The sequence below is a fragment of the Apiospora hydei genome (genome assembly GCF_038363865.1).
Source record: "Apiospora hydei strain CBS 114990 chromosome Unknown utg000009l_segment0_segment0, whole genome shotgun sequence".
NCBI lineage: Eukaryota > Fungi > Ascomycota > Sordariomycetes > Amphisphaeriales > Apiosporaceae > Apiospora > Apiospora hydei.
Window position 1 is genome coordinate 1,817,378 of NW_027117368.1, and position 20,109 is coordinate 1,837,486.

The 20,109-nt window shown below is 54.5% G+C and overlaps 8 protein-coding genes across 8 annotated transcripts; 3 read left to right on the forward strand and 5 right to left on the reverse strand.

Annotated features, from left to right (window-relative positions):
• Window positions 1–16: 16 nt before the first annotated feature.
• On the forward strand, window positions 17–2,581 carry PG997_012360 (C6 transcription factor; the record flags this gene model as incomplete). Its single annotated transcript, XM_066816674.1, has 5 exons — window positions 17–460; window positions 540–1,563; window positions 1,625–1,874; window positions 2,034–2,388; window positions 2,453–2,581. 5 exons carry the CDS (start codon window positions 17–19, stop codon window positions 2,579–2,581), a joined length of 2,202 nt encoding a protein of 733 aa, XP_066662366.1.
• Window positions 2,582–3,503: 922 nt separating this feature from the next.
• PG997_012361 (nicotinate phosphoribosyltransferase) lies at window positions 3,504–4,882 on the reverse strand (the record flags this gene model as incomplete). The annotated part of the gene is given in 2 exon segments (XM_066816675.1): window positions 3,504–3,952; window positions 3,970–4,882. 2 exon segments carry the CDS (start codon window positions 4,880–4,882, stop codon window positions 3,504–3,506), a joined length of 1,362 nt encoding a protein of 453 aa, XP_066662367.1.
• A 4,530-nt stretch (window positions 4,883–9,412) lies between these two features.
• Window positions 9,413–10,797, forward strand: PG997_012362 (nitrogen metabolic regulation protein; the record flags this gene model as incomplete). The annotated part of the gene is made up of 2 exons (XM_066816676.1): window positions 9,413–9,793; window positions 9,865–10,797. The coding sequence occupies 2 exons, from the start codon at window positions 9,413–9,415 to the stop codon at window positions 10,795–10,797; spliced, it is 1,314 nt and encodes a 437-aa protein (XP_066662368.1).
• A 1,396-nt stretch (window positions 10,798–12,193) lies between these two features.
• On the reverse strand, window positions 12,194–13,986 carry PG997_012363 (uncharacterized protein; the record flags this gene model as incomplete). The annotated part of the gene is made up of 2 exons (XM_066816677.1): window positions 12,194–13,073; window positions 13,214–13,986. 2 exons carry the CDS (start codon window positions 13,984–13,986, stop codon window positions 12,194–12,196), a joined length of 1,653 nt encoding a protein of 550 aa, XP_066662369.1.
• Window positions 13,987–14,296: 310 nt separating this feature from the next.
• On the reverse strand, window positions 14,297–14,652 carry PG997_012364 (uncharacterized protein; the record flags this gene model as incomplete). Its single annotated transcript, XM_066816678.1, has 2 exons — window positions 14,297–14,553; window positions 14,604–14,652. The coding sequence occupies 2 exons, from the start codon at window positions 14,650–14,652 to the stop codon at window positions 14,297–14,299; spliced, it is 306 nt and encodes a 101-aa protein (XP_066662370.1).
• A 454-nt stretch (window positions 14,653–15,106) lies between these two features.
• Window positions 15,107–16,199, reverse strand: PG997_012365 (TFIID and SAGA subunit TAF61; the record flags this gene model as incomplete). The annotated part of the gene is made up of 2 exons (XM_066816679.1): window positions 15,107–15,764; window positions 15,808–16,199. 2 exons carry the CDS (start codon window positions 16,197–16,199, stop codon window positions 15,107–15,109), a joined length of 1,050 nt encoding a protein of 349 aa, XP_066662371.1.
• A 1,399-nt stretch (window positions 16,200–17,598) lies between these two features.
• On the reverse strand, window positions 17,599–18,314 carry PG997_012366 (3'-5' exoribonuclease CSL4; the record flags this gene model as incomplete). The annotated part of the gene is made up of 2 exons (XM_066816680.1): window positions 17,599–17,769; window positions 17,823–18,314. 2 exons carry the CDS (start codon window positions 18,312–18,314, stop codon window positions 17,599–17,601), a joined length of 663 nt encoding a protein of 220 aa, XP_066662372.1.
• Window positions 18,315–18,901: 587 nt separating this feature from the next.
• Window positions 18,902–19,549, forward strand: PG997_012367 (C-8 sterol isomerase; the record flags this gene model as incomplete). Its single annotated transcript, XM_066816681.1, has 1 exon — window positions 18,902–19,549. One exon carries the CDS (start codon window positions 18,902–18,904, stop codon window positions 19,547–19,549), a length of 648 nt encoding a protein of 215 aa, XP_066662373.1.
• Between the last annotated feature and the right edge of the window lie 560 nt (window positions 19,550–20,109).

Sequence of the window (20,109 nt, forward strand, 5' to 3'; positions counted from 1 at the left end):
CGCGTCTATCGCAACCATGACTTCAGCACCCGGCAGCGGATCGCCCCACAGCGGAACATCCAGCAGCCAGCAGCAGCATCCAACGCCACACGTGAAGCGCACACGCGTGCTCCTGAGCTGCGGCAGCTGCCGCGCCTCCAAGCTGAAATGCGACCGCCTGTCGCCATGCAACCAATGCACCAAGAAGGGCCGGCCGGAGTCGTGCGCCTACGCGCCGCGGCCCGAGAAGCCGAGACCGGTCAAGGGCATGGCGGCGCGGTTGAAGCGACTCGAGGGCATGGTCCGGGGCATGATCGACGTTCCCGGTGGCAGCGGTAGCGGCAGCGTTGAAACTGGAGGCGGGCCGCCCGCGAACGCGACCGAGATGGAGAGGAAGAACCCCGGTGGGCAAGTCGTTGTGCAGAGCGAACGGTCTACGAACTATGTCGGCGGTACACACTTCATGGCCATACTCGAGGATGTAAGTGATAAGGCGCACTTTCTCCTTATTCTAGATACCTGGCTTGTAAATTACGACTGACAAATAACGGTTTGCGTAGCTCGACGAGCTCAAGAACTACTTCGAAGACTCTGATGACGGAGAAGAGATCCAGGATCCGTTTGAGATTGACGGAGGACCAGAGCTTGTCGTCTTTTCCATGAACGTCCCCCGGACCAGGGAGGATCTCTTGGCCCTACTACCACATAAGAGCATCATAGACCGCCTGATGCTCCGGTATTTCAACTCGAATAGTCCTTCACAGCGTAGGTGCCCCCTTTTCGACCTAACAGAAAAGCACTCGGATGGATCACGAACTAACACAAATGCGTCGGAAGACATAATTCATATGCCAACTTTCAGCAAGGAGTATGCAGAATTCTGGCGAGATCCTTCGAAGCCGACATTACACTGGATAGCGATACTCTTCATGATTACTGCTCTTGGTCTCTTCTTCTCTATCTATCAGGCGCCGCACGAACTGGAAGGAGAGTCAGATATGAGTCCTGAAGACCGCTTCAAGCTGTATCGTGGAGCAGCGGGATGGGCACTTGTGGCTGGGAAATATAACCAGCCAGGCCCTTCGACAGTCCAGGCGTTTATTCTCTATGCCGAAGGAGATTTTCTGTTCGACCGCCATTCTCAAGTAAACTGCTATCTCCTTTGCGCCACCTTGATACGGCTCATGCTCAAGATGGGGCTGCATCGAGACCCAAGCAAGGTCCCGAACCTTTCGGTCTACGATGGTGAGATGCGCCGGCGTTGGTGGCATTTGACCATCCAAATCGATTTGCTAGTGGGATTCCACCTCGGCCTTCCCTGCATGATTCACGGCATCGAGAGCGACACAGCCCTTCCCCGCAACCTCCGCGACGAAGACTTCGATCAGAAGAGCACCATCTTGCCACCCGCGAGACCAGATTCGGACTACACCCCCCTGACTTATCCCATCAACAAGGCCCGAATTAGCCGAGTATTCGGGTTAGTTGCCAAACAAGCCCATGCGCTTAAAGCACCCACCTTTGCCGAGGTGATGAGAGTGGATGGGATCCTCGAAGAAGCTTGGAAGGAGGTGCCGCATTTCAGTGAGTATCGGCTCATCCGCACCTCCTGCTACCCCTGAATTGAGTTGTTAACTCTTGGCAGTGAAAGTAAAGCCAATATCGCAGTGCGTCACTGACCCGGTCATGCAAGTCGTGCACAGATTCGGTTTGGCACTGCTCTACCAGAAATCCCGTGTCGTTCTGCATCGGCGCTATCTAACCGAGGTTGCACCTAGCAAAGAGCAAGGCTACTCAAGAAGGACATGCCTGGAAGCTGCACTCGCCCTGGTTGGCTATCAGCGCAGCATCTTCGAAGCGGCCAGGCCTGGAGCAATGCTCCACCAGAATGGATGGTTTTGTGTCGTCACTGGCGATCAATGACTACCTCCTCGCAGACGTGATTATAGCACTCGCGATTCAGAATCCGCATTACGCTGAGGAGGGAGGCAATTTTGACTGGATTTCCCACGGAGATCCAGCCCCTCCAAAACCGTCCTACTGGGCCATCTCAGGCTCTCACTCGCTATCTGGAAGGAGATGGCACTCAAAGTCCCGGACTGCAAGCGGGCGGTTCGAGTGGTCGATACGATTCTGAAGAAGACGGAAACGATGAGGGGCGTGTCTGTCAATGTTGTTTCCATGACCAGTACGCCAGCGGATCCCAGTGATGCGACGATGGGTTCTCTGGAGGGCCTGTCCATTGACGGCATGGCCACGAATACGGCCTCGAGCAGTATCGGTTCAACGGACAACTATGACGCAGCCTTGTATCCGGGACAGCAAGCCGACTTGACCGACTTCGATGCCGCACAAGCTGACTTGTCTTGGATCCAGCAAATGGACCTGACTGGACCTGACTATGACTGGGTAAGCTTCACTCTACGGCCATAGCCATAGTGATCGGCAGCGTTAACATGATTCGTTTTTGCAGAGTCAACTGGAAACACTGATGAACCAAGGCATCGTGGAAGATCGACTCATGGGCAACGCATCGTTCAACCAGTCTTGGATGGATCAAAGTTCACTGGACGATCTGGACTTTATGAACTCGATTTCGTGAAAGCCGGACCTGTCTCCGAGGCCGAGGGATGCCCGAGTCACTCAGTGGTGGTTTTCTGGTAACACAGATAGGGATGGTGGGTTGCTTGTAGGTTAGGCTGTACTGCGGACTCTTTGCCGGGATTACGTGTTGAGCCAAAGATAAGAGTGCATGAACGAACTTGCCACCTTGATGGCTACGGCAGCAAACATCAACATACGGCCGCAGCCAACATGACTCTGCATATCGGAATATTACCTACCTCCCTGACCGGGCCATCAGCCGTCACGCCATCGGAGCAAGTGGGACTGCTGCAGGAGGAGGATCGCGGGGTAGATTTCCAATCCATTACCCCGCGGACTGTGACTGGCCGGGCATATGATTGTATTTGTGGCTGCTGGCTGGCTCACAACGGGATCTTATCTGTCGTCCATACAATCAAAAACTGCTTGATGGAATTGATGCATGTATTACTAGGCCACCAGGCAGGCCTTCGCTAGGGTAGGATGCCAACGGTCGGTCATGGCGGATTACACTGCCTAGTAGACGCATCTACATGCATACACACATGATGCACACTAACATCACGAAGCTGCAAATCATTCATGGCATCTGACATTAGATACATACACGAATGCAACGCCACCAGCATCATCGCTAATGTTGTATGCCAGTGCTGTCCTGTACCGCGGCAGCTCCACTGCGTGCCTACACTCCCTGTCTAGTAGTATGCCCCAACACGCTTTTGGGGTAGAGTCCTGTCTGCCTGTTACTGTGAACAAGAAAGCTGAAATGGCTTGGGTATCCCGTGCTTTTCTCAACCGAAATCAGAACGCTGCCAACCCGTCTCTAAAAGCCGTTAATAATGTTTTGGGTCCAGCCAAACTCCACGTTTTGTCCATGTATCATCATCATCATCCACGCAGTGACCCCCGGTCGCTCCTCATTTACCCCATCGTGCCGTCTCATCGCCTTCCTCCCACTCCTTTTCCTGGTATCCCAGCTGTTTCTTGACCTCGTTCACCTTCTCCTGGTCCCCTGTATTCTTACCAGCATTGTCACTGATCTTGATGGCAGGGTTGCCGTCCGCAGAACTCAGTTTGATGACAATGTTCATCGGGGACGACTTTTTGCCCGTCTTTAGGTTGACGAAGTCGTTGGTAAGGAATGTCCCCACACCAAACGTCGGTTCGAAACCTGCCTCTTCCGAGACCTTCTTGTATTCTATGCACTTCTCGATGTTCAGCGAGTCGGAAAAGACGATGGTCTTGGACTTGATTCCCTGCGAATCGTAGAACTTGCGCATCAGCTTAACGAACTCGGCCGGGTCGCCAGAGTCTTGGCGAACGCCTGTGAAGACCTCGGCGTATGTCGGGCCGATGCGGCGCCATCCTCAGCTGCCGGGGCACCTGGGGTGTCCGGGAGGTATTTGATAGGCTTGCTGAATGCCTCCAAGAAGGCGGGCGTGCCAAAGGTATCGGTCAATGCGATTGCGAGCACACCTGCACCAAAACATCCTACCCAGCGTTGCAACGCCTTCTCCGTGGCTTCTTGGTAGTTGTTCTCGATAGCTGCCGTGCCCATGAACCACTCATGGGCCACAGTTCCGATAGGGGGAATGTTGAAGCGCATGGCCAGGTGGACATTGCTTGTGCCAGAGATCTTGCCGGGCAAACCCCGTTTCTCGCCCTCCTGGTCGGCCTTTTTCAGGCCGCGGAAGACGAGGGCTTGGGTGTGGTAATCTCTGCGTCTGCGAGTGCCGAACTCGGAGGTGATGCAGCCTGCCTCGAGTAACTCGATTCCCTTGTTATATGCCTGCTCCTCTTGGCCATCGTAGCTCCAATCCGTGTCCATAAAACGAAAGTAGGCTTCCGAGGTGAGAGCGAGGAGGGGGATTTCGTAGAGGATGGTGTCGACCCACTTGCCGCGAACGTGGATCTGGAAGTCGCCGATGTCGTCTGGGCTTCCGGTATCGTCACCTATGGGCTGGAAGGTCGTGACGATTTGTTCGCGGGGAGAGAGGCGAAACTCTTGGAGGAAGTCAAGGTACTGTGCGTTCAGGTACTTGCAGTGTGTTTGCAGGTAGCGTAACTCGTCGTCCGAGAGGGAGATGTTGCCAAGCTTGCTGATCTGGGCGGTGAGCCACTCGAAGGCCTTGCGCGACAGCTTCTTCTCGGGAGTGCGGTTGGTGAAGGCGTAAGTGACGGGGACGTCGGGATGGTACTTGAGGACGGCGCATTGCATCGTCAACTTGTAGAGATCAGTGTCGAGGAAGGATATGACACCCTCGGGGAAGGGCGTCGACGAGTTGAAGTCCAACATGTTGAGTGTGTCTGTATGCATGTATGTGTAGAGATAGACTGCAACGGGTAGCTATGATGCTTCGGTCCTGACGTAAGTAGAAGACCAATAGCGATGTTGCGTCAATATATGCGTCAAGTACCTAATGCGTCAATAAGTATGCGTCAGGTACCTAATGCGGCAATTAGGGAGATGGGAGTAGTCCTTAGAGCTCAGGTAGCTACATGCACATACCTGGCTGGGCCTGCCGTTTGTAGCTACTAGAGGTGGCTAGAATGGGTGAAATATTACCATCAGATTGGTAGATCTTTCTACTGAATTGCACGCTCGATTATGTTATGTATCACGCGTCCACGGGTAGATAAGCTGGGTGCACGTCCACCAGTAAACTCTCATGCCCACCAGATAGATATGCGCTCTCCGTTAGCTCGGGATACCCCAGACGGGAGGACACGGAGATTAGAGTGCGTAAGCCCCGGGCGCTCTATGTCGGGTAAGTAGATCGGATTTGAGGATACCACGGATACCTTGAACCTAGTAGTAGAGATTCTAAGTACGGGTCAGACCAGGCGAAAAAGGAAGCCGGGACGGGGGAGGAAGACCAAACGGGGAGGAAGAGGAGAAGAAGGAGATGAAGAAGAGAGGCATGCGACTCTCCGCGGAAATGCTGAAACGCTGAAAGTGCTATCTATCGGAAGAGTGGCACTCGCTATGAGAGCGGTGCTCCAGCTGGTTTTCCCAGTGGATGACGGCATTGTGCACGCAACGGGGCTTTTCCCTATTTTCCCACTGCAGGAGCCAGAGGAAACAAGAAGAGGCGGGAGCCGACTATACCACGTTTGTACGTATTTGTTAGGTAACAACCAGCGGGTCTGATTCGTCCCAGAGGCTCTCCCTCAATCAGTATGCATTTCATCGAAAATGCATGCAGGGCTTGAGCTTATTTGTTGCTTGGCTGATTGGACTCCTCCTCCTCCACGCCCGCAGTCCCCCAAACAAAGTCCTCTCTGCTCGTCCTGCTCGGTGGCTCTCCCTCTCTTGGGTAACTCCAGCAGTCAGCAGTCAGCCAACAGCCAGGCCAACCCAGCCCCGTCGTATGTATCCCAAAAGAAAAGGCTAGACCCTCCGGTCGCACGATGAAATCGATGCAGCTTCTCACCACAGCTCCGACATCGCTAAAAGAGAGGAAAATATCACGAATTGGGTATAGGACTCATCTCATCCCAAAAAATCGCCTGACAGGCCCCAGACTATACCACATGCCACCTCACGTAACCATGAAGTTATCTGGTGTTTGGTGCATCGACCTCCATTCTTAGGGCTCAGCTGCGTCGCCAATTGCCCAGAAGCATATAATATAACCCCCGTATGTATACCTCGATAGGGTTAATCCATAGTACGATCATGATTGGATTACAAGCGCAGCTCTTGCCAGATTGGGCTTTGCTTTGTTAGGTAGGCCATGTACCTACATCAATACTTACTCATCCTACTACCGACAAGACATGATTGCAGATCATCGTGCCAACGGATACCCGCGAGAAGCTTCTTTTCTCTTTTAAAAAATCTTTTAAGCCTCTGGCCCATCAAGGTCCCACCTCTTAGCACATGAGCGATATCCGGGCAGGGGCCACGTGCCCACGGGGTTTTCAAAGAGAATGGGTCGTTCGCCGTGTCCTGCACAGAGATGGAACCCGGTGATATCCTGAAAGGGGCATGCTACTCGGCGGGCTGGTGCTATACGGGCCGCGGCGTACACGGTCCTCGAAGCATGTTGCAAAAACCAACTATCGCCTACCAGAGGACTATATGTTATTAGATGGCTGGCCTAGCCAACGCCTGTGGTTTCGGTTGGGTAGTTGCGATACTTGCGAGAGAGTGAAAGGAAAAAAACATCTCCGAGCATGCTGCGAACCCTCTTTATATGGGTCAAGGGGCTGCAGGAGTTGCTTGGATATCGAAGTCTTGGAAAATCTCTGCTGCAAGGGACCATTCACGATGTCAAGAAGGTGTTTCCATTACTTTACAAGACGTACAAGGAGGAAAGAAGGCGACATATGGCCGAACCCACACCACCCGCTAGCTAGTGCGCGTACGGATACTAACACACAGAAGAAGGGACTTGAAGGGACTTGAGCCCAATAAGCGTCCTGCGTTCCGAGGACAGATACAGATCAAATCAACGGGCAGGCTGCGCCTGGTCCAGTAGCCGACAAAATCAGCAGAGGGGACGGTCCAGCGATTGATAATAGGCTCGGACAAGCGAGAGTGACACTTGCGAGCTCGAGCAGGACTTGGTGCCTGGGCCAGACGATGGGAATTCCGTTACCTAATCCGAACCAGGTAGACAGACTCCTCTCTCTTGAACCTAACCCAACACCAAGCCGACTGGACGGTGAAGGGATTTTATTAGATAAAATCGGACCCTGATACTGCACAAAAACGCCTGCATCTTACTTGATGTATTGCAGGTTAGCAGTGCAGCACTAGTAGTAGGTAGGTAACCTGGGTAATATGTGCAGTAGTAGTACCTAGTGGTAGTAGATAGAGTGTGAACCCCTCGATACATCCATGTATGCTGGATGAGGTCAAAGGTAGACGCGAGATTGATGGCTCCTGTGCGCGCAACCTTCGAGCAATCAAGCAATTGCCAGGCAACTCACGCATGCTTCGACAGCCACTTGGGAATTCCCATTACTTGATAGACCGCACTACGAGATAATCATCTGACCTTGGCTGAGGGCTTTTGGGGAGGTTGATGGGGTTTTTTTTTTTTACTTTAAGCCTCTCCTTCTTCATGCCCCCTTCTGTTTCCGGCCCCATCCCTACCTTCCTAGCTGTGAACTGTTCCTGCCTGCTTTGGACGACGGCCGACGTCTCTTGGAACCGGTGTTTGGAACGGAGCAAGTGGCCTGGCACCTGCTAGGCGAAACAGTCAAGGCCTGGACAACACCACCACACCCGATCGACTTACACGTCATCTCCCATCACGCACATGCTACATGCTGCATATCGCTGCTTTGCATCCGTCTACCGGCCCTCCTGGTTTTTTATTTTATTTTATTTTATTTTATTTTCAACTGTGCCTGCTGTGCCTCGTCCTCTTGACCGAGTGCTTGCTTTGCGACAGACAAAGATAAGCCTAATCACCCCGACCGATCTGGGTTTCGTCCAAGGCAAGGCTTTGTGCGACAAACCTTCCGTACTGACGGATCAGTTGCCTACTACCAAGTACTTACCTACCAAGGTCTATCTAACGGCCCCAGGCTTTTTGATCGCAAGCTACACCGCCCACTTTCGCTAGATGGTTGTACAGTAGGTACCTACCTAGGTATGTTGCTTCGATAATACTTCCTTTGCTTGCTTCTGGACCGGACCGCTTGCCGACCCCGTCTTCCTCCATTTGGGCGCGCGCTCTCGACTCCTTGCCCTGTCCTGCCCCGAGATCTCTTTACATGCATACCTACGTACCTACACAGGCCTTGCCTCGATCCAGGTCAGTGGCCACCACACACTGCATATCTCCCCCCGAAGCCCAGCAAAAACCTCAAGCATCAGGCACGTTGCAAATGCAATGCCTGCAAACCATTCTGCCCACAATTTCGAACACGTCTAGCAGCACAAGTCCCCTATTGGGCTATTTCATCGCCAGCGTCTACTAGTGTGGATACGAGCCAAATCAGCCTTCCACTTCAGGCACTTTTGCTCTGATCTGCTGATACATTGGAGCCCATAGAGGAGGCCCAGGGTGGAAAAGAGGTCGCGCACTTTGTCCGCGACTCGTTTGGGCCTGTGGTGTTTCGCTTGTTTTTTTCTTTCCTGTTTGCCCTTCTATACTTGCACGCAACCCTTCCGCCAACTTTTCTGCCGGCGATCCGCCTCAGATCGTCGTTATCCTCGCTCGCCGAACGGAAGATATCATCTCATCTTTCCTTTTCCCGCCCACCAGGCTCACCTTGGCCGATAAGCGTCCACTAATTCGTATTCGCCAGCCCTATCGAAGGAGACAGCCATTCCATCCCTTGCAGGGTACATACACGCCAAGTATCTGGTCGGGCTTGTCGAAACACCAGAGTTTCTCATACTGCCCAGGTTTTTACCGTGGTGCTCAAGCCCGTTTTCTCTGCGATATATTGCTCGAGCAGATAGCAGGCCGAGAGGCAGCAGATATCCGACGGGTGATCTGTGTTATGCACTATCGTCTCACTTCGATAGGCTCGGGCCATTCTTTTTGAAGAAACGCTCTGTCAAAGCTCAGCTCCCCGTGGCGTTGATTGGCTGCCCGTCAATTCTTATGACCTGATTAGGCCTTTCTTTGTCTCCGGATTTCCCAGGGCCCCTGAGACCGCCAGGACCAAAAATCACAAACCACATACGTGCAATTAAGCGACACCCGAGTACCTACTTGTTTATCTACACAGCAAAGAGCGAGTTTCTGATATTTGCCCTCTGCTTCGCTTGGAGTCTCCTGCCAATTTTCTCTTCCTTCCTGTCTCAACACCACCCCTCACCAAGGGCCAAGAAGGCGCTGCGGCTTCAGCTATCGACGCAATGCCTCCTACTTCCGAGCCCATTCCCATTCGGACTGATCTGGCCATAAGACCATCACCAACGGACCAACAGGGTAACTCTTATACCAAGTCCGGGACCGGCCAGTCACGACACAAACACACGCGATCTTCTTATTCGGAGAGTTCACCCCTGGTGTCAAGGAATAATTCCTTGAGCTTTCGTCCTCTCAAGCGTTCGACGCCCTCGCCAGATAAGACGATTGCCGTAATCAATGCAAGTGGCCGCCAAGCTGCTTCTTTAATCAGGATAGCGACTGCCGTTGGCTATAAAGTGCGGGCGCAGCTGCGAAACCTGGAGGGCGTGATAGCAACCGAGGTGTCCACCAATCCGAATGTGACCGTCTTTGTGGGCGAGCTCTACGTTCGAAAAAGCCGGAAGATAAGCTGGACGTCACAGCAAATGCTCATATTCCTGGCATTTCTGTCAACCAGGATCTAATCTCGTCGTTATTTCGTGGCGCCCAGCTGGCATTCATCAACACCACCTTTTACGGCAATGAACTCCAAATTGGAGAGGCTATCGCAGATACTGCGAAGAGGGCTGGTGTTCACCATTTCATATACTCTTCTATGCCCGACCATGCTGCGTACAACCCCGATTGGCCGTCATTGCCTCTTTGGGCAGCTAAGCACAAAGTAGAGGAGTACATTCGGAAAATCGAGCTCCCTGCAACATATGTCTATACGGGCATATACAACAACAATTTCACCTCGCTCCCTTATCCGCTCTTCTGTATGGAACTGAAGGCCGATGGCTCATTTGAATGGCAAGCTCCATTCCATCCCGATGCCAAACTCCCGTGGCTAGACGCTGAACACGACGTCGGCCCAGCTATCCTGCAGCTCTTCAAAGATGGACCGTCAAAGTGGAATGGGAAACGTATTGCTTTAGCATACGAACACCTTTCACCACTCGAAGTTTGCAAGGCGTTCGAGGCCGGTGTCGGCATGCCTGTGAGATATAAGCGGGGTCCTATCGAAGTGAAGGTCAAGATCCCTGAAGGTTACAGGGAACAGCTGATAGCTTTGGAGAAACTCTTTTCGCCGCACAACGAGAATCCCACGGAACAGCCACCATATTTTGGAGACATAGAATTGGAGCGTGGTTGCCCTGACAGTGCACTGGCTTTGTGGGAAGGACCTAGGGGATTAGGGGAGTATGCGCAAGAGATTTTCCCCCTTGAGGAGGAGGCAAACGGAATGACTTGGATGTTCGACGAGGAGGAAGTACAGCAACCGGTCAACGGCCACGACTACGCGAATGGAGACTATCAAGACGAAGCGGAGGATGGAGATGATGATTCAATCGACGAAGGTCTGGTCATGAGGGGACTAAAGAGAGATGAAGAAGAATGGCTTGCATAAATGCAATATCTCTCTCACAGGTTGTCGAATTCTTACGTTTACAACGTACCGCGATGGAGCCGTCACCCACACGCCAAGCCACGCCAAGCCACGCCGAATTCCGTTGCACTGGGAAGATTGAAGCTGCACTAGATCTGAAGGAGTTGAAGCGGCCAGTCTCGGATGCATTCCCGATGCCTGGCAAATACTTCAGACCAACACGACTTACGACCATTCCTTCGGAGCAGATATCTGTTGGCAATATAGGGCATTTTCTGGCGCATTGAACTCAAAATTCAGGCGGATGAAGTATTTATTGACGACATAGTATGGCGGTTTGAAGGCAGGCTGGGCAACGCATGATGAGCTGTCAATCCTGATGATTTCGAACGACAAAAGCGCTTCTTTCTATGCATCGAAGGTGACCCGGCGTTTGCGTAGATACAAAAAAGGGGTTGCGGTGGGCTTAAAGCGATTTGCTTAATGGAATTATTGCTTCTCACTTCTTCGCTTTTTCGCTTTTTTTCTCTCTCTCTCACTCTTACAAAACGTCCCAAGCAACGACCTGCATGGATCTGGGACATGTTCCGGAAAAGACTTGGGGAAAATTTTTCCTGCTGTTCTTAACTGGAACATATATGCTCTGATCTCCCCTTGGACTGCCAACGACAGATGTTGCTCGGCGTCCGAGCCTGGAATTTGTGGAAGTCACGAGCCAGAAAGGGGTCGCTATAATTCCTGATAAAAAAAAACGGCATAAGCATAGTTATGGGAACTGGGAGTAAGGGGTACTGACCAGTTTCGCTCCCACCCCTGATCATAGCAATAGACAGGTCAAGTAGCCATCTCGCTCTCTTCCATCGGAATCCACGACATTCGTCATGAAGCATTGCTACTTGAGTCTCTTGGGCAGTTATCGATGTACAACTAACGGGGTTAAATAGAAGAGCCGTGGTCACCTCTGTTGTATGGGCATCTGCCCGCCAAAAGGACCATCATATGGCTTTGCATATCGACTTTCAATGCAGTTCGCTCCGTCTCCCGTTGCATCCAGATGCCTGGGCGGCGGGTCTGTCACATACGCAAGGAGACTCCGAGGGATAGAGTAGGTAGTCAAGAAACACAACAGCGGGTGCAAGCAGCCGACTACCAACATCCTTCTGGTTATCTCGCATCGTCGGATACATGATTTGGGTGGATGCTAGGCTGTGGAGAACCCGATCTGCGCGGCGCAGATAATCGTACGATGGAAAGATGCCATCGAGATGGACCCTCCGATGATATTTGGGGATTCACATCTGGCACTCACAGGCAGTCACACACGAACACAGACACATACATACCCTTGTCGTTGATAAGCAGAGCTGGCAGTTTTGTGATCTATCAGTGAGGGAATGCATCCGACCGGCAGGCAACATCAAACCTGGCCTGGAGCCCGAGAGCGGAGAGCGCGACATTCGAGCCCTTGGCGTGCGCAACCCCATTGGAGGTGAGCAACTTGCGTGGTGCCGGGCTCGTCGGCCCAACACCAGGTATTTTCGTCTCGAAACGACACGTTGAGAGCCCGCAGCCTCGGCGTTGCGGTCCTCCAAGGACACCCTGCAGCAACCCCTGCATCGACCTCCACGCTGGTGTGCAGGCGGGGCAGCGACAGCCCCTGTGTCACCCTGGGTGATATCGGGGATCCAGTCGCAAACGCCATGAGCATACCGAGCGTCCGCTTACCCCCCGACCAGGCTGGCAGCGCGTCATAGAACCAGAGGTCGTCATTGATGGTGAGGACCTCGAGGCCGCGGGGGAGAAGGCCGGCCAGCTCGGCGGCCGCGATGAGCATCATGTCGTGATAGGGGTCGTCGACAGACTTGATCCCTTTGACTTCGTCGCCGTCCTCGTCGTCACTCCACCAGTCAGTATCCCCGGGCGACAGCACGTACCGCCCGGATGCTTCTTGCCCAAACAGGAGGGGCAGCGACGTGTGCAGCGACTTGAGCGCCGGGAAGCCGGTTGACAGCCCGCCGTCGCCGCCCCCAATCCGGCCCCCGACCACCCTTCCCAGGTTCTGCACGTCGCATGCTTCGTCTCCGAAGAGGTCAGCGGTAAGCTTCAGGTCCTCGAGCGTAGGCTCAACGTGCCGCAGCGCCCGCTGGATCGCGGGGCAGTCGATGGGCGTGGTAGTCGAGGGCTTATTCAATTCAATGTGCAGGGTGTGCAGCGAGGGTATGGCCGCAAGGATCGTCTCGAGGGCCGCCTCAGGGGCGTACTGTAGCCTAATATGCAACGTCCTCAGGCGGGATGCCCTGGGTGGCGCGGTCAGCGGCCAGAACTCGTCGTCGACGCCAAAACCAACACCGGCGGCGTACTGGAAATCGGCTTCCTTCTTGCTGAAAGGCAGCGGCAGGAGAGCTCCTCGAGGGCCGGCAGATAGAAGAGGAGCAACGCCAGGTCGAAGTTCTCGCCCTCGCCGGCCTGCTTCCACTGGGGCGTGCTCCAGCCCCATTCCTTGGAGCTCGACGCCCGGTCCCGCATCACCTCAGCCTTGAACTCGGGCCGATGCCACCAGCTGATATCCTCGGGGGAGATAGAGTTGTTTTCATCGTTCCAGTGCTCGGTAGATATCATGATGCGGCGTAACTTCTCGAAGCTAGTCGTGGACAGACTACGTACGCCGAGTAAGTGGCGGAACATGCGGAGGAGCCAGTTGTCCCCAGCACCATCTCTCAAAAAGAGGATATTCGACGCGGCCTCGAGCGACTCGAGCTCTACACAGTAAGCCAGGGCCAGGGCGATCAGTGCCCGGGTGTCACCATCCCGAAGCGCGTGTCGCCAGCGATCCCGGTCCGGCATTTGCAGGTCTTCCAGGACGCCCTCGAACAGCAGCCTGTTCTCGTCCCACCACCCATTCCGACCAAGGGACAAAGGCCCTGCTACTACTACCTCAGCCGTTTCCGGGCATACGAGCTGGAGGTGCCGGAGGAACGAGGCCGCGCCATTGTTTCGAACGAGGAGCCGGAGCAGAGAGGCGAACGGCCGGCTCTGATTAGGCAAAGCAGCGGGATTGTATGCCAGTGTTACGGTGTCCAGGAGGAACGGCTGGGCGAAGGCGTGTAGGTTCTTGCATGTTTTCGACAAACGCAAGAGGTCGCTTACATCCAAGTGAGTCACAATGGCCGTTGCCAGCTCAGTGGGCAGAGCCAAGAAGGGCGTCGTCATGTTGGTATTGGAAAAGATTCGTTGCAGTTTATGTTGGTGATAACGAGACATAAACGAACATCAAATGGAGCCTGCCGTGCCGGGGTTGCATTGTTAACTTCAGACAACCAGGCAGACACTTTGCGATAGAAGAATCTAGTTGCTTCCTTCGCGGCATTCTTTTCGAGGCTATACCTAACTTTAGATATCATATTACTGTATCGGCTGCTTAGCGCCTCCATATATATGCCTGATAGCACTCCATGAGGGCGGCCCCGGCGCGACGGTACGGGACCACGCAGCCAATCACGTCCAACCACTCGGAAAGGAACTACTCCTTCCATCGAGGGCTCTGAAAGCCATTACTATGCGTTCGCGAAAGGCTTCCAACGGGGGCCGCAACATGGCCCAGAGCGAATCGAACGTCGAGGTCATGTCCGGCATCTTCCACGGGATCGAGAGCGTTGCCAGACGGGCGTGCAGCTCGTACGCGTCCGACGGCAAGGACTCGAGGGCTGTTCTCAATTCCCGAAGGGACGGCCTCGAGTGAGACGGGCGTGTCCGGCTTCCAGCTCATTGACCGACCGGCTTTGAGAATATGGCCACCGATCCCTTTTAGGCCATTGCCACCACCATACCGATCATGACGAGAGCGGCAGCATCTTTGTGGAGGTTAATCTTCCCCATCGTAAAGTAAAGTATAAAGCACGATATAAATCAGCGTTGGATAGTCGCAAATATTAGAGTACACTAAAAATACAGATATGTCATTGTCGTAAAAGCATAAGTCGTAAATGAAGGAGGCACCTCTTGTTCCCAGTTTTTTTCCCCTATGCCTTCCCTCCATGTTGAACCAACCGACCAAAAAAAGATGAGATGCTTCGTATATCCCGACCATGCAGATAGATGATGACCTTGCCAAGATTTCCCCTAGACCTTGAAATAATGCAACGGAACACCGGGGGTATATATCTCAGGCTCTTTCCCTGCCTCGGATTGAGCCATCCATTCCGAGGTCCATTCCCAATGCATAACCATGCCTAGCAACCAGGGAGTAATAAAACACGAACAAAAGGAATAAACGAGAAGCGTCGTTTAAGAAAGCCTCCCGCGACAATACGTTGTCCCCCTTCAAGTATGCCTAGCGAGGAGGAGGAGCGAGCTTGCCGCTTGCGCCGCCATAACCCTCCTCATCATCCTCGCCAAGGATGCGCGAGATCCGCTCGATGCGGGCGACGGAGCCCTCGAGCCTCTCGAGCCGGCCGCGCTTCTCGTCCTCGCGCCGCTCGAGGACGCCCACCCGCTCCTCGAGCTGGGCCCGCGCCCGCCGCTCGCTGGCCACCATCTCGTTGGCCTGCTCGAACAGCGTGACGCTGAGCTCCTCGACTTCGCGGCTCGTCTCGTTGAGCCGGCCCTCGGCCGCCTGCCGCAGCGACTGCTCCCGCGCCAGCGCCTCCACCAGGTCGTCGGCGCTCGGAGTCGGCGAGGGCAGCGGGTGCGGGTGCAGCGACGAGGAGTTGTTGTTGTTCGTTGTTGCTGACGAAGTCATGAAGGAGGCGCGCGTTACTGCGGCCGCCTGTTGCGCGTTGGCGTTGTTGGTAGTGTGGTTGTTGTTGGCGGCTAGGTTGGGCGTCGATTTCCGTGGCGAGAGCAGTTGGCTGATGCGCGAGGAGGCGGCTTGCGCCACGCTGCCGCCGAAGAAGCCGGACCCTCGTGGCGAGGGCGCTTCGGTCACGGCCGTGGAGGGCCGGGAGTTTCGGTTCGTTGTCGAGCCCGGGTTCATCATGATGCCCAGGCCGCTCATCGACGGCGGCCCCGAAGACAATGGCCTCCCCTGCCGACGATGACGTCGTGACGGTCGGGGCATTGCTGCTCAGGGAGGCGGCGCGCAGGCGGGATAGCTCATCCTCGTAGTCGGCCCAGCGGTCGACGGCGGCGGTGGCCTTCTTGTTGAGCAGGTGGACCTGGGCCTCGAGGTCGGCAATCTGCTTCTGGGCCTCGAGCAGGGCGGTATGCGGGTCCGAGACGGAGAGGAAGGGGAGGGAGTTCCCACAGTGCGGGCAGCAGGGCGAGGTGCTCCGCGACCGCGGGCGGCCCTTTGTCGTCGCCGTGGTCGACCGTGGCCGCGTGGGGGTAGAGGGGTTCGTCGCTGTCGTTGTCGTGGCGGTGGTGGTGGTGGTGCTAGTTGGGTTTGGGTGGGTTTTCATCGCGAGAGGAGTGGGCGGTAGCGTCATTGTCATTACTTTCGACATGATCAATCCCGGGCACTAGCAATGCAGCAGTGCGTCTATGCTGTGCTCCGTATACTCTCTCTTCTTGCGCTTCGGTCCTGGCGGCTTCCTGTGCAATCCGGCTGGGTCCAAATCTGTTCGTTTTTGTCTTTTAAATTGATCTCGGTCGATTGATAGATTGGTCGAAGCAAACATGCATGCATGCAACGAATGTATGGGAGATTCCGGAGGGGGCTGACGGGATTACTTTAATGGTGTTCCTCTTTTTAGTCGATCGCAAGAATATCCGGGCATGACGTCCACGGAGCATGCGTTTGACGGCGATCGATTTTAGTAGATTCCTGCCAGAGACCAGAGACCCTCTGAGAGACGCAGGAAAACAAGGCGGGAAATTGGAAGGTTGGGCAGTGTGGCAGCGAAGACGTCAATTCTTATTTGCGGCGCTCGGCCTGCCAATTCGACATGTCGTACACTGACATTGCCAGTTGATCTGCCGCGCAACTCCATCCGAAAAATCAGGTTCCAGGATCTGGCCTGCGGCGGAGGCCATGTTTTCTGTTTCTGGCTCGGTCGGGGTCTGTCCCAGTGCCCATATCCAATGCGAGAGGCTTGCTGGCTGTTCCAGGGTTGGGGGTCCCTGTCCCCCAGCCCGTCCCTGTCCGTCCCTGCCCGTCCCTCCTACCTAAATCCAACTTACTCTGCCGGCCTGCTGCTATTTCGGGGTGGCGGGGAGGGGGGGTTCTGGACCTGCGCATCACAGAGAGGCGCAGTGGCAGTTGGTATAGTACTTAGAGTACCTAATGCATCTACATGTGTCCGAGACAAACATTCATTCCGCTGCCAAAGACTGTTTTAGTTGGAAAGCAAGGGAGAGATTAGGACCTCCTTCATTCTTTGCTGCCCGACATAGTATTTTAATTGCAACAACGCAAAAGCGCTTACTACCGTATGTGCCGAAACCCCCTGTAGAGAGACAGGTCGGTCTAGCCTCACAGAGGATATATATGTGTATGCAGATGGCAAATTCAAGTGTAGCCTTCCAGACATGGTCGTGGGCAGTTACCATACTTCGGGCACTCCTGAAGCTGTGTTTCAATGCAATTCAAGGTTGAAACCTGAAACTGCCATATCAAGAGCCCAATACAGTAGACAATGCGTTTCATTTCATTTCACTGTAAATGAATCAGTTGACACTGCGGGCCAATACATGTCGTCATAGAGTCCAAATGCCGCGTCCAGATCTCGACATGCCACTTTAGGCTCGGTAGGAGGACCCGAGAGTCGAAATATGCGGTGTCGACTCAATTTCAGCTCGGTTTCACTGACGGCAACGGAATTGGACGTGGTGGTTTGCATCAGGGCGATGATGGATTTATGCAGCCGAGTTTGCGAGCACACCCTCTCAAAATGGCTTGGCGACTTTTCTGTTCTCATTCAAACCCGTCTCCGGGTCTCTGTACTCCTTCCAGCTGACGGGATACATGACATTGCCGGCTTCGCTCGTGGCCATGATGACGCCGAGGTCGTTGCTTGCGGTCGCGAGATAGTAGCTGGCCTGGTCACCCAGCGAAATCTACACAGCAAAACACTCATATTAGCACACCTGGTCGCGACCCCTGCAGAAACTGGTTCGGAAAGAAACCGGTTGGACTCACCACCTGCGCTCGCACGATGTCGCCGGGCCGGAAGCTCTCGTAGATCTTGACCTTGTCCTTCTCGGTGGCGCGCACGTCCTGGGGGGCGGATGACGCCCTGCCACTCGGCCTCGAGCACGGTGTCGCCGACGACGAGGATGGCGACGGTGGCCTGGCGCGGCTGGATGCGGGTGACGCGGCAGAGCACGACGTTGCCGACCTCGGGCAGGACCTCGCGCTTCTCCGAGATGCCCGTCAGCGAGACGGAGATGGTGGGGAGCTGGGCGGACGACGAGGGCAGGCCGGCGATCTTGGTGAGGCGCTTGGCGGGGCCCGGCGCGATCTTCTTCTCGGGCTGCGCGATAGTGACGGTGCCCAGGACCGAGGAGTACAGGTTCGCCTCGTGGATGTGGGTGCCGGGGCCGGCGACGTATTTGCTCGAGGGGCCCAGGAGCTGGCCGGGAATGGCGATTGTTTGCGCCATCGTCGTTTGTTGGGAGGGAGAGAGTGTGTGTGCAGACAGTGGGATAATCAATTGTGAGTGATGTCAACGCTCACCAGGCACGATAAGAAAGCCGACCAACTTTTTTTTTCCTCCTTCGCCCTGACCAAAGTTCGGCGTGTCGGAGTTTTCGTTGGGTTTACCTCCGCGATCTTCCAGGGGAGCTGGAGGAGATGGTCGCTGGAGCTGGCAAGGTTTAGTGGCTCGGTGGGGGGCCTAATTGATAGCGCAAGGATGCAATCTGCACTAAAATTGAGCTGCAGGCCCAGGAGGAGCATGGAGCCGGCAGACGGGCTGGTGATTGGCACAGAAGCGTCAGACCATGACCTCGCCATGCAGCATCCCAGTAGCCGATGGCTGTTAGTGCTGGCCAGAATGGAAAGTAATAAGCATGCAATGTCCGATGCGAATAGTGTAGGTCCCCTATGCGACTATTTGTCGATTTTTTCTCCTCGCGATCAAAACGTGCGCTGCTGGCACATCTGTCCTTTCCCTTCGTCACTCCTTTACTGCCTCTCGCTATACCCGCTGCGCCCCAATTGCATCACCCGCACAATCCGCCGGCAGCCATGACGAGACTATTCACCTACCTGGCCGTCCTGGTCGGCCTCCTCTCGTCGCTGGTCTACCTCGTCGAGCAGAACGCCGACGCCTTCTACATCTTCAAGCCGGACCACCTCGCCGACCTGGCCACGCGCGGCATCGCGGCGCACGGCAACGACACCCGCAGCATCGTGCGCTACATCACCTCGGAGCTGCACGGCATGCACCCGACCCACGTCAACCTGGATGAGGAGTACATCTTCAACAACGCCGGCGGCGCCATGGGCGCCATGTACATCATCCACGCCAGCGTCACCGAGTACCTCATCATCTTCGGCACCGCCATCGGCACCGAGGGCCACACCGGCCGCCACACCGCCGACGACTACTTCCACATCCTGACCGGCGAGCAGTGGGCCTACACCCCTGGCGAGTACGAGCCCGAGATCTACCCGGCCGGCTCCATTCACCACCTGCGCCGCGGCACCGCCAAGCAGTACAAGATGCCCGAGGGCTGCTTCGCCCTCGAGTACGCCCGCGGCTGGATCCCGCCCATGCTCTTCTTCGGCTTCGCCGACGGCCTCAGTTCTACCCTGGACTTCCCTACCCTGTGGCGCACCGTATACGTCACCGGCCGCGAGATGGTCAAGAACCTCTTGGTCGGCAAATTCTAGGTCCCAATCGCGGCTTTATTGTTTTGAATCGCGGAACGGAGAGGGAGGGGAGAGAGAGAAGAAACGATCTTGTTTTAGATCGTGTACGAATAAAGGGCGAGTACGAATCGATACTCGCCTATATATGTGTAATGGTAATTTGGGATAACCTCAAGGATATGCCTGCTCGCTGAAGGAGCTAATGCATAGGGTACATGTTCAAATAATATAAGAAATCAAAGAGACTACGATTCAATCTCATCCGCAGAAGTGGCAGGAGGCTCAGGGCTGTCTTCTAGCGTGATCCAGAAAAGCAAGTCCAATGGTACACAAATGGCCATTGTGTTCAGTAGAGTTGTGAATGCATAGGTACATAATGTATGTATTGATGCTACCAGCCCCTGGAATACATCTATTGTGTCGTATAGCTTACCTAACGTTTAGGCATATTGGCATTTTACCCAAGACTTACTTACCACAGCGGCTTTTCCACGCTACAATACATGATGCATCCATCTTGTTGGTGGCCACAGTGGCATCGAGTCGCTTATGACATCTGGAGATATGTTTACGTACTCTCT